The following is a 13,278-nucleotide window of genomic DNA, read 5'->3' on the forward strand; positions in this document are numbered from 1 at the left end:
AGCCCACAAGCCACAACTACTGAGCCCGCGTGCCACAGCTACTGCAGCCCGCGCGCCTAGAGCCCATGCTCCACCGCACTGAGAAGCCCGCGCAGCACAACGAAGAGCAGCCCCCGCTCGCTGCAACCACAGAAAGCCCGCGCGCAGCAATGAAGACCCAACACAGCCAAAAATAAATTTAAAAAAAAAAGGAATACATTTTCAGCTTTCAATCAGAAACATATCAAACTATTATATATAGAATGGATAAACAACAAGGTCCTATTGTATAGCACAGGGAACTGTATTCAATATCCTGTGATAAACCATAATGGAAAAGAATATGAAAAAAAATATATATATATATACACATACACATATGTATGTATGTATAACTGAATCACTTTGCTGTACAGCAGAAATTAACACAACATTGTAAATCAACTATACTTCAATAGAATAAATTTAAACAAAGAAACGTATCAGATTTAAAAATTAAGTGAATTTGACTGGAATCTTGGCCTGCCACATTAACACAGATTATTCTTGTTTGAAAAGATGCCTATAAGGTATTGATACCTCATATTCATATAGTGGTTGCCTCTTACAGAGTGGTTCACAAAATTTATCTGATTTGATGATTGCAGCAACCTAGTGAGGTAGACAGGGCAAGTGTTAGAACCCCTACTGTCCAATCCTTTCACATTACTACCAACACTGTGACTTATAATAAAGGCACCTAACATCTCTTGAGTGCTAAGTCTGTGCCAGGCCCTGTTCTAGGCATTTTGTTTTTATTTTCTCATTTAATTATCGCAGCAAGGTATGTACTATTATTGTCATCATTTCACAGATGAGAAAATTTTCCCAAGGTGATATGATTAGTGAATGACAGAAATGGGATCCAGACCCAGGCAGTTTTGGCTCCAGTGCCTGTGCCCTTAACCAGCATACACTCAGTTGCCCAAGGTCTGTATAACGACCTCTGGTTATCAGTGGCAGAGCTGGGGCGGCTGGTAGCCAGCTCTTTCTGGACCCGGGTCATGAGCTATGCCACTATTGCCCTGGCTCTTCTTGGGAGCACTTCCTGCTTATACTTCTCTTCATCAAATGGGAGTCATGAACCTTAAACTTTTTCTGGCCGGTCTTATACAAAAGTGTTGCTGAGCCTTTGGCAGTGGACAGTGGTTCTCTAAATTGTCTTTTTATCTTCCAGGTGTTAGCTACTGGCGGGTGCCTCATGAACTGATAGAATGTTGGACTCTGGAAGAGCGGCCTTTACATGGAAGCCTACGTCACATGGCCCCAATTCGAAAGAGGTTATCTGTTCTTTGTTGATTTTTAAAAAATTAATCTATGACCTATATTTTTACTGCCTCTACTGGGGGAGTGAATAATGGTTCTTGACCTCATTGAGCTTATTAATCACCTAGGTGAATATTCTGCCTTACCATCAAAGTATAAATCTTTATTTATTTATTTTTGGCTGCATTGGGTCTTCGTTGCTGAGTGTGGGCTTTCTCTAGTTGCAGTGAGCGGGGGCTACTCTTCGTTGTGGTGCACAGGCTTCTCTGCGGTGGCTTCTCTTGTTGCGGATCACGGGCTCTAGGCGTGTGGGCTTCAGTAGTTGTGGCACACAGGCTCGGTAGTTGTGGCTCGCGGCCTCTAGAGCGCAGGCTCAGTAGTTGTGGTGGACGGGCCTAGTTGCTCCACGGCATGTGGGATCTTCCCGGACCAGGGCTCGAACCTGTGTCCCCTGCATTGGCAGGTGGATTCTCAACCACTGCATCACCAGGGAAGCCCCAAAATGTAAATCTTGAGGGAATACCCTGGCAGTCAGTGGTTAGGACTCTGTGCTCTCACTGCTGAGGGCCCGGGTTCAATCCCTGGTCAGGGAAATAAAATCCCACAAGCTGTGTGGCGTGGCCAAAATAAAAAAAAAAAATCAAATGCAAAGTTACCAGAACTATGTAAAAAGTGGAAGTAATTCTTTAAAACTGAGTTATATGGTATGTTCTTTTTGGGAGACTATGATTTTAAAAATACTACTGGACACAGTGAGAATGCTGTGGTAAGTATTTTTCCCCACTAAAGTGAAATCCCAGATTTTACTGGCAATAGTCAAGAAATTTATTAGACTTAATATTTGAAATTTCCTGTGATTTATTCTGAATCCCTTTCTCCTTCCTGTTACCACAAATAACATTTTTATTTAGTAGTATTATCTTGTGTTCTATGAAATCATTAGCACTGAATTCACTCCACATCTGTGTCTTTCACTGTGGTTTAAGTACATTTAAAATTATATTTCATTTTCATTGTCTGGGTAGTATTCATGACTTTCAGACATTCTGATTTCTTGATCATCTATTCTAGAATTTGATTCAGGGCCCGTATGAAATTTCAGACTGCTTTCTTACTTTTGCCCTCTGGATCTTTCACAGAGGTGCAGAGAATTTTATTCAGTTTTTAGTAGTAAATCATACGTTAAAACAGATCTTTTTGCTTAAAGGCTCTCATTTTATTATCATTTATTTTGGTGTTCGAACTTATAGTTAGCAAATATTATTTGGGTCTAGAGCAGTAGTTCGTCATTGGGGGCAGTTTTGTTCCCCAGGGGATATATTTGGTAACGTTTGGAGACACTGTCAGGTGGGGGATGTTGCTGGCATCCAGAGGGTAGAGGCCAGGGTTGCTTCTAAACGTCCTAGAATGCAGGGGGCAGCCCCCCATGACAAAGAATTGTTGAATCCCAAATGGCAATAGTGCTCAGGTGGAGCAACCTTGGACTAGAGTCCAGTGGAAGATGTGTACAAAATATAAAGCAAGCAGAAATGGTTTTATGGAAACTCTCCTCTGTGTTAGTTGTCTTTTTCCTCTGGGATTTTATTAAGTATCATTTTTGATTCATGGACCAGGTAACGATGACTTGGAAGCACTTGTGAGGTCCCAAAGAACCATTTCTCACCTACAAAATTTTAGTTATGTTCAGTAGAGTTTTGAGGTTGAATATATTATATTTCAAATCACTATGCTATTATGATCCCATTTCCAAAAATCAGAGTTCAGTATTTTACATTTGCCTCTGAAAACACAACAGTGCTGAGTCAGAGGAAGAAGACTTGGAGGATTGCCATTACACATGTTCAGAAGGTGATCTTCATGAAGTGAAACTGATGGAAGCAGTGGAAGGAGCAGGCAGGCTTTTGACAGTGGTTGCTTGACAGTTTGACAGTTTTAAGGTCATTTAAAATAATGTTCCATGTGACTTTTTTCCTTCATTTTGTTGGTATAGTGTATCATATTGACTGATTTGTGGATGTTGAACCATCCTTGCATCCCTGGAGTAAATCATCATGTGTGTTCCTTTTAATGTATTGTTGAATTCAGTTTGCTAGTATTTTTTTTGGAGGATTTTTTGCATTTATGTTCATCAGGGATATTGGTGTGTAACTTTCTTATGGCATCCTTGTCTGGTTTTGGTATCAGGGTACTACTGGTCTTAATGAATTTGAGAGTTCCCTCCTCTTTTGTTTTTTGGAAGTGTTTGAGAGGGACTGGTATTAATTCTTTGAAGAATTGGTTTGGTAGAATTCACCAGTGAAGCTGTCTGGTCCTGAACTTTTGTTTGTTAGGAGATTTCAATCTCCTTAGTAGTCATTGGTCTGTTGAGATTTTCTATTTCATCATGACTTAGTCTTGGTAGGTTGTATGTTTTTAGGAATTAATTCATTTCTTCTAGGTTGTCCAATTTGTTGGCATATAATTGTTCATAGTAGCCTCTTATTATCCTTTGTATGTCTATGGTATCAGTTTCAACATCTCCTCTTTCATTTCTGATTTTGAGTTCTCTCTTTTTTCTTGGTGAATCTAGCTAAAGGTTTGTCAATTTTGTTTATCTTTTCAGAAAATCAGTTGTTAGTTTTATTGATCTTTCCTATTGTCTTTTTAGTCTCTATTTCATTCATTTCTATTCTAATCTTTGTTATTTCCTTCCTTCTGCTAACTTTTGTTTGATCTTTTTCTAGTTCCTTGAGGTGTAAAGTTAGGTTGTTTATTTGAGATTTATCCTATTTCTTGAGGTAAACATTGCTATGAACTCTCTTAGGACTGCTTTCACTGCATCCCACAAATTTTGGTATGTTACATTTCCATTTTTATTTGTCTCAAGGTATTTTTTGATTTCTCTCTTGATTTCTTCTTTGACCCATTGGTTGTTCAGTAACTTGTTTAATCTCTATGTATTTGTGAATTTTCCAGTTTTCTTTGTGTAATTAATTTCTAGTTTCATACCATTGTGGTCAGAAAAGGAGCTTGATATGATTTCAGTTGTCTTAAACTTACTGAGACTCATATCGTGGCCTAACACATGATCTATCATGGAAAGTGTTCCATGTGCACCTGAGAAGATTGTGTACTATGTTATTTTTGGATGGAATGTTCTGTAAATATCTGTTAAGTCCATCTGGCCTAACATGTCATTTAAGGCCAATGTTTCCTTATTGATTTTCTATCTGTAGGATCTATCCATTGATGTAAGTGGGGTATTGAAGTTTCCCACTATTATTGTATTGCTCTGTTTCTTCCTTTAGTTCTGTTAATATTTGCCTTATTTTTTAGGTGCTCCTATTTTGGGTGCATTAATATTTACAAATGTTATATCCTCTTGTTGGATTGACCTTTTTAAGATTATGTAATGCCCTTTTTTGTCTCTTATTACAGTCTTTGTTTTAAAGTCTATTTTATCTTATATAAGTATAGCTACTCCAGCTTTCTTTTGATTTCTTTTGGTTTTCATGGAATATCTTTTCCCATCCCTTCACTTTCAGTGTGTGTGTGTCCTTACACTTAAGTGAGTCTTTTGTGGGCAGCATATAGATGGGTCTTATTTTTTGATCTATTCAGCCACTCTGTGAATTTAATCCATTTGCATTTAAAGTAATTATTGATAGATATGTACTTATTTCCATTTTGTTGATTGTTTTCTGATTGTTTTTATAGTTCGTCTCTGTTCCTTTCTTCTCATGCTCTCTTCCTTTATGGTTTGATGACTTTCTTTAGTGGTATGATTATATTCCTTTCTGTTTATCTTTTGTGTATTTACTATAAGTTTTTGCTTTGTGGTTACCATGAGGCTTACATATAACAACTTATATCTATAACAGTCTGTTTTAAGTTGATAACAACTTAAGTTTGATTCCATTGTAAAGCTCAACATTATACTATCCCCTGCCACGTTTTAGGTTTTTGGTGTCATATTTTACATCTTTTTATATTGTGTATTCCATAACTAATTATTGTAATCATAGTTATTTTTATTACTTTTTTCTTTTAACCTTTATACTAACTTTATAGTGATTAATATACTACCTTTACTATATATTTACCTTTCCAGTGAGATTTATTCTTTCATATGTGTTGTTACTAATTAGTGCCCTTTCTTTTCAGCTTAAAGAAGTCCCTTTAACACTTCTTGTAAGGCCAGTTTAATGGTGATGAACTCCTTTAGCTTTTGTTTGTCTGGAAAACTCTTTATTATTCCTTCAATTCTGAATGGTAATTTTGCTGGGTAGAGTATTCTTGGTTGGATTTTTTTCTTTTACTACTTTGAATATATCATGCCACTCCTTTCTGGCTTGCAAAATTTCTGCTGAAAATCTCCTGATGGTCTTATGGGGGTTCCTTTTTATATAACAAGTTATTTTTCTCTTGCTGTTTTTAAGATTTTCTCCTTGTCTTTCACTTTTGACATTTTAATTATAATGTGTCTTAGTGTGGGTCTCTTTGAGTTCATCTTGTTTGGAATTCTCTGGACTTCCTGGATCTGGATGTCTCTTTCCTTTCTCAGCTATATAGTTTTCAGCTATTATTTTTTCAAATAAAATTTCTTCTCCTTTCTCTCTGTCTTCTTCTGGGAGCCCTATAATGTGAATGTTAGTCCATTTGATGTTGTCCCGTAAGTCCCTTAAATTATGTTCACTTTTTTTCCATTCTTTTTCTTTATTCCTGCTTTTATTGGGTGAATTCCACTGCCCTGACTGAGTTGACTGATCCTTTCTTCTGCTTCATCTGGTCTGCTGTTGAACCCCTCTAGTGTGTTTATCAGTTCAGTTATTGTATTCTACAGCTGCATGTAAATTTCCCCTTCAGGAGACACTGGCACTTTGGAGTGTGGCAGAAGGTGGGTGCGAAGATAGCACCCACCCTATGAGGTCTCTGGGAAAGATTATAGTCAGCCCCTAGATGCGTGTTTAATTAGAAGTCTGCCCCTCAGGCTGCAGTCATGATGATCAGCTAACAGACCTCCTTCACGGAAAGACTGAGCTTCTGGATCTGTTGCCTCTTGTTGTGTGCTGGGGTGGTAGCTGTTTAAGAACTCTTTCTCCATTGGTTACAGTCCTGTGGGACCCACAAGCATAAGCCCTACTGGCCACCAGAGCCATGCAACGTAGAGGTGTCTCTTGGCAGCATTTGCAAAAATTGGGGTACCAGACAAGGCTATGAGCTCCTTTCTGGGTTAACAGCAATTGTTACAGTCCCATGGGACCAGGAATGCAAGCTCCACTGGCCTCCAGAGCCAGGCAATCAGGAGTTGTCCCCTGACTAAGAGCCATAAAAAGTGAGGGTTCCAGATGAGTGTAAAAGCTCTCTTCCGGGAAATACTGGTGCTCTGGAGCACAGCAAAGGGAGAGCATGAAGATGGTACCTGCTAGTCTTCATTCCCAGAGAGTGTTCCAGCAGGCTTCTAGATGTGTGTGTTAAATTAGACGCCTGCCCCTCAGGCCAGCACTTTTCTACCAGCAGGTGAGCTACTTTACTGTTTAAGTCTGACTGCAATTGGCCGCTTTTGAACTGGGCCCTGGGGTGGGTGAATCTGAGCATGTGGACCCTTGAAGAGCTGTTTATCAGATTGCTATAGTCTTGTGGGCCTCGGAACTTGAACCCTGTTGATTTTCAAAGTTAAATGTTTTGGGGGCTCATCTCTCAAGTGCATGTCTTAAAAACTGGGGAGCCCGATATGGGGTTTGAATCTTTCCCTCCTTAGGGAGAAGATGCAGGTTTTGACTTTCTTCCTGGTTGCGGATTACTGCATTGGGGGACGGGTTTATGGCAAGATTGTGTTCCAGCTTCTCCTACCTGCTTCAATTTTGTTTTCTTCTCAGTTGCCCAATATGTAGTTGTCACTCAGCCGGCCTTTAGGTTTTATTTAAGAGGAAATTGTTCCATATATAACTGTAAACTCAGGGTGTCCATTGGAGGTGAGTTCAATATCTTCCTATGTTGTCATCTTGAACTGGAAACAATCTATCAAATGGTTTTTATATCATATCAAAAATCATATGATCATCTCAATAGACGCAGAAAAGGTATTTGACAAAATTCAGCATCCATTTATGATAAAAATTCTCAGCACAGTAGGTATAGTGAGGATGTACCTCAACATAATAAAGCCTTATATGACAAGCCTACAGCAAACATACTCAGTGGTGAGAAGCTCAAAGCATTTCCTCTAAGATCAGGAACAAGATAAGGACCCCCACTCTCACTGTTTTTACTAAACATAGTATTGGAAGTCCCAGCCAGAGCAATTAGGCAAGAAAAGTAAATTAAAAATATCCATATTGGAAAGGAAGAAGTAAAACTGTCACTGTTTGCAGATGACATGATATTATATATAGAAAACCCTAAATACTCCACCAAAAAACTGTTAGAACTAATAAACAAAATCAATACACAAAAATCTGTTGCATTTCTATATGCTAATAATGAACTATCAGAAAGAGAAATTAAGAAAATCCAGTTTATGGTTGCATCAAGAAGAATAAAATGCCTAGGAATAAATTTAACCAAGGAGATAATAAAAAACCTGTATGTTGAAAACTGTAAGACGTTAATGAAAGCAATTGAAGAAGACACAAATAAATGGAAAGATAGTCCCTATTCATGAATTGGAAGAATTAATATTATTAAAATGCCTGTATTCCCCAAAGCAATATACAGATTCAGTGCAATCCCTATCAAAATTCCAATGACGTTCACAGAAGTAGGACGAACAATCCTAAAATATGTATGGAACCACAAAAGACCCTAAATAGCCAAAGCAATCTTGAGAAAGAAGAACAAAGCTGAAGGCATCATGCTCCCTGATTTCAAACTATATTCCAATCTATAGTAATTTAAATGGTATGGTATTGGCATAAAAACAGACACACAGATCAGTGGAACAGAAGAGAGAGACCAGAAATAAACCCATATATATAGGCCAACTGATTTACAACAAAGGAGCCAAAAATATACAATGCGGAAAGGTATCTTCAATAAACGGTGTTGGGAAAATTGGATATCCACATGCAAAAGAATGAAACTGGACCACTATCTTACACCATACTACACAAAAATTAACTCAAAATGGATTAAAGACTTGAATGTAAACCATAAAACTCCTAGAAAAAAAAATAGGTGGTAAGCTCCTTGACATAGGTCTTAGTGATGATCTTTTAATCAGACATGAAAAGCAACAGAAGCAAAAATAAACAAGTGGGACTACATCAAACTAAAAAAGCTTCTGCACAGCAAAGGAAACCATCAACAAAATGAAAAGGCAAACTACTGGATGGTAGAAAATATTTGCAAATCATATATCTGATAAGGGGCTAATATCCAAAATATATAAAGAACTCATACAGCTCAATAGCAGAAAAACAAACAATCTGATTCAAAAATAGACAGAAGATCTGAATAAACATTTTTCCAAAGAAGACATATAGATGACCAATGGGTAATGAAAAGATGCTCAACATCATTAATCATCAGGGAAATGCAAATCAAAACCACAATGAGATATCACCTCATGCTTGTTAGAATGGCTGTCATCAAAAAGACAGGAAATAAATGTTGGCAAGGATGTGGAAAAAAAGGAACCATTGTGGGGGGCTTCCCTGGTGGCGCAGTGGTTGGGAGTCCGCCTGCCGATGCAGGGGACACGGGTTCGTGCCCCGGTCTGGGAGGATCCCGCATGCCGCGGAGCGGCTGGGCCCGTGAGCCATCGCCGCTGAGCCTGCGTGTCCGGAGCCTGTGCTCCGCAACGGGAGAGGCCGCAGCGGTGAGAGGCCCGCGTACCACCAAAAACAAAAAAACACTAAAAAAAAAAAAAAAAAAGGAACCATTGTGCACTGTTAGTGGGAATGTAAATTGGTGCAGCCACTATGGAAAATAATGTGAAAGTTCTTCAAAAAATTCTAAGTAGGACTAACATATGATCCAGCAATTCTACTTCTGGGTGTCTATCCAAAGAAAGCAAAAACACTAACTCATAAAGATATATGTACCCCCATGTTCATTAAAGCATTATTTACAATAGCCAAGATATAAAAACAACCTAAGTGTCCATTGATGGATGATGATATAAAGAAATTGTGGTATGTGTGTATATATATATATATATTTGCAACAAATGGACCTTGAGGATATTATGCTAAGTGAAATAAGTCAGACAGAGAAAGACAAATACCATATGAGCTGTCTTTTATGTGGAATCTTAAAAACAAACAAACAACAAACAAACAAACAAAATCCAAAGCAAAAAAACAGGGAAATGATTGGTAGTTGCCAGAGGTGGGGGGGGGGGCAGTGGGAGAAATGGGTGAACTGTTTTTTGTTTGTTTGTTTTAGTTTAAACAAAATGAATAAAAAATAAATTAAATAAGGTAAAACAGTGTTTCCACTTCAGGCTTTTTATAGTGAATGGCAGCTCAGCTGAGGAATCTTTGAAGGTTTGTCCAATACTTCTCGAATTCAAAAACCATCTAACTATACCATGAGTTCGACTATTCTAGCAGTTCCCAAAATGCGTTCCATAGCATGATAATTTTACTGGGTGCCAAAGGGTGCATTACAGAATGATTGGGAAATATGGATTCAACAAAGCTAAACAGGTGTCTTTAGTATAGAATCTTTAATTTGTTAATATAGAGTTTAAAGCTTTAGGAGGAGAATAACATATGCAGTAGCATTTCTCAAGTTTATTTGTGAAACCCTTTTTTCCTCAGTAAATCTCTTGAAACTGCTATTCTGGGAAAAACAACTTGAGATACTCCTGGTTATCCTCTGGATCACATCAGAATTTGTGAGAACTGAGTAATGTGCTGTGTAATTCCAGTGTCACGCTCCAAATTTTAACTTGCTGGTATTAACATTATGTGTGAGTTTGAAAGAGTGTATTCCAGTTGAAACAATCTTTTGTAAACTTGCTAATTTACTTATTGACCTTGGTGGGAGATGAGAGATGAGGTAGGTTGATACCTCTTGGCTCAAATTCTTGACGAAAACCTTTTTATTCACCCTGAAGGTAGACTTTGGAGACGTTTTCATTAGTTACATAACCTGTAACTGCTGGTTTACAGGACCAGCTGTTTGACAAGAACCTGCTTCTCTATTTACAGGCGACTGATAGCGCCCAATGAAGAGGAAGAAGGAGGCGTGAACTGTAAGACTGGTCCTAAGCCAGTACGATTTTTGGGGCCTTCCACCAGCACCCAAATTAAAGTCAAGAACTCGGCTTCCGTCAGGGTGCCTCCGGCCAGTGTACCGCAGCCCTGGTCCCGGGCATCCGTGAACCCGGCTGCAGGAGGAAGGGCAGCTCAGCGCTCTGCACCGTTGAAAGCCCCGTCCCTGGTGGGCACAGGCCTGCCCGGGCATCCCCAGGCTGCCCACGAGACCGGGGGTGCTGAGAACGGGGCCATGCACCCACCTCCAGCTAAGGTTCTGCTCTGCGACAAAAAGGCCACCCCGCACCGAGTGATAAAACTGAAGCGGACTCCCTTGTGCGCTACGGGGCCTTCAACGCCCGCCTGCACCGTGGCCAGGCCGGCAGGGCCCCCAGAGCCGAACCCCGACGCCGCCAGCGCCCTGGGCACGCGGACTGAGAACGGGCAGGGCCAGACCGATTGATGGAAACGGGGACTCAGGGTGTCCCGTTTGCCTCTCCGAGCTTACAACCTGTTTAATACAAATAAGCGGCACTCTTTCCCGATGCAGTCAGGATGAAAACTTGTTTCTTTCTATTTAGGGTGAATTGTGTGAAGTAGGAATGGAGGAGGGAGACTGTAAGTGGTTGGGCCTATTTTTACTTCTCATTTTCCCAACGTTTAAATTATTTGTCTAGGGATGGTTTTAATTTCAGGTTTTTTAATGTGTGTGGGCTTTTTTTTTTTTAATGTTTAATTGGTATTAAGGCAACAAAACAGTAGAGCAAAATCATCCCTAGCAAGTCCACTTTGTTGCTGAAATAATTATAGATTTTAGGCACTTATTTAATGTTACTCATTGCAGCCCAGGGATAGGAGTGAGATTTGGGCTTAGCTTTCAGTCTGGTGAAATAGAGAGGGTGATATTAGTGCTTCCCAGTGCTATGTCCCAGATGGGGGGAGATTTGAGAGAAAATGTAGATCAAGGTGAACTCCCTGCAGGGCACTCTCAGTCTCAAAAGGTAGCATGAAAAGAAATGAGGGGGAGGGGGAAAAAAAGACAATAATTTGAGATCACACTTTGACTTCCACTTAATGGAACAATTTTCTTTCCTAGATTGGCTTTTCTTACTCTTTTCCTAGCAGATTTAGTTATACCTCGCAAGAAGATTTCTTGGAGTAAGAACTATATAACATGTCATGGAATGAACTATTAAAATATTTTTTCATTTGAGTAGTGAAGTTTTGAAAGTACTTTGAAGAGAAAGTTTAACTTTTTAACTAAAGTTAATATTTTTTTTCAGAAATGACCATTAAAGAGTTATTCTGATGATACAATATGATTTTTTATCATACAGTTTCCACATAACTTGAATTTAATATTTTAAAACAGAGTATTTTGATTAATCTTCTATTTTTTCACAACTATTTAGTTGTATGTGTTTACACGTACATGTTATGTTTTATAATTGGATCACATATTTCTATCTTCAGTGAGCAGTATGCCGTCAGTGTGTTAAAAATAAGTTCATAAAGCAAGGTACTTTTTACTCAGTGCTTATCATTGTACTTTTACTGGTTTAAAAGAGTAAAGTAAATATACTCAAAACATTACTTTTTACAAAATAAAAAAACCCTTTCCGTAAAAAGTGACATTTTTCTGTGACTGTACTTATTTTTAAGCCTTGGAGCCCTTTGGTAATTTGAAATCTTGTTCGTTTATATAGGTTATCTATTTCTGCTCACAAAATTGCTTTCTTATCTAGTTAATGTATGAAATCGTTAAACCGATTTTGGATAGCTATCCAAATACCAGCAGCCTTTTTAAAGTAAGTGGTTTATTTGGCTAGAAAAAGTGAATATTTAAAACTAAAGATTCATGAATGATATTCCCCTGGGGAATATATAAAATATTCAGTCACCTTGCAAAATACTATTACATAGAATCCAGGTCTTCTGAAAATTAAAGACCATGGTGAGTTTTGAGAACTTCCGTTTAGGATATTATTGGTATTGTTTGATCTACAACATTTTGAATTGCTGATTCATGTAAGAAAATTTTATACTAATAGACGTGTATTTTACACATAATAAACATTTGTCTGGAAAGGAAACATGTTGAAGGTTAATCATGGTTGATTCAGTCAACAGCCTGCATTTCTTTACATCAAGTAGTTTAAGGGACGTCTATTGAGCACATTTGGCTTTTATAAGAGGAGAGTTTTTGGAATAACTGTTGGGCCATGGTTCAGCTGAGGTGGATAGGGACAAACCATCCCTTATGGGTATCAGGAGTCAAAATCAACTTCAGAATGCTCCAGTAACTTGAACATTACTTTATTTGGGTGTGGTTCCCTGGGGATTAGGTTCATTTCGCATGAAGACACGTTTTTCCTAATACCAGACTCTGTAAGCATAAGAGTTGGTAACTCATCATAACCCATTGGTCTTCCTGGAAAATAAAAATTTTTTTAAAGGAAAGCATGTTTTATAAACAGTGATTCAGTGTCATTACTTTGGAAAAGTAGGTTTGTGCAGTTGTTGGATCAGAGGACGCAACAGAAATTCTGAATGGTAAGTAGAGTATTTAGGTATCGCTCATATTAAAAAAGATAATTGACTATGTCCTTCCAGGCAATCTGTGTTGAAATCTGGTTTGCCCTGATTAAAACTGGTTAATTATAAGGTGGAGAGGCTAAGGCTGGCAGTAGGAATCTACTGAAGGATTTGTTTCATTTGTATTTTTAAATAATAAGTTTTTGTTTCAATATTGCTTTATGTTAGTTTATGAAGTATTTTCATATATTTTATTTCACTGTGTTCAGTTTGCTTT

The 13,278-nt window shown here is 38.3% G+C and overlaps 1 protein-coding gene across 1 annotated transcript in view; it reads left to right on the forward strand.

Annotated features, from left to right (window-relative positions):
* Window positions 1-11,223, forward strand: part of KCTD18 (potassium channel tetramerization domain containing 18) — a 30,472-nt gene extending 19,249 nt beyond the window's left edge. The window contains exons 6-7 of the mRNA XM_082658384.1: window positions 1,196-1,298; window positions 10,422-11,223. Coding sequence (XP_082514510.1) covers window positions 1,196-1,298; window positions 10,422-10,929 — 611 coding nt within the window. The 3' untranslated portion in view covers window positions 10,930-11,223. The remainder of the gene's footprint in view (window positions 1-1,195; window positions 1,299-10,421) is intronic.
* Window positions 11,224-13,278: the final 2,055 nt, after the last annotated feature.

This window comes from Grampus griseus, assembly GCF_964374135.1.
Source record: "Grampus griseus genome assembly, chromosome: 7".
Classification (NCBI taxonomy): Eukaryota; Metazoa; Chordata; class Mammalia; order Artiodactyla; family Delphinidae; genus Grampus; species Grampus griseus.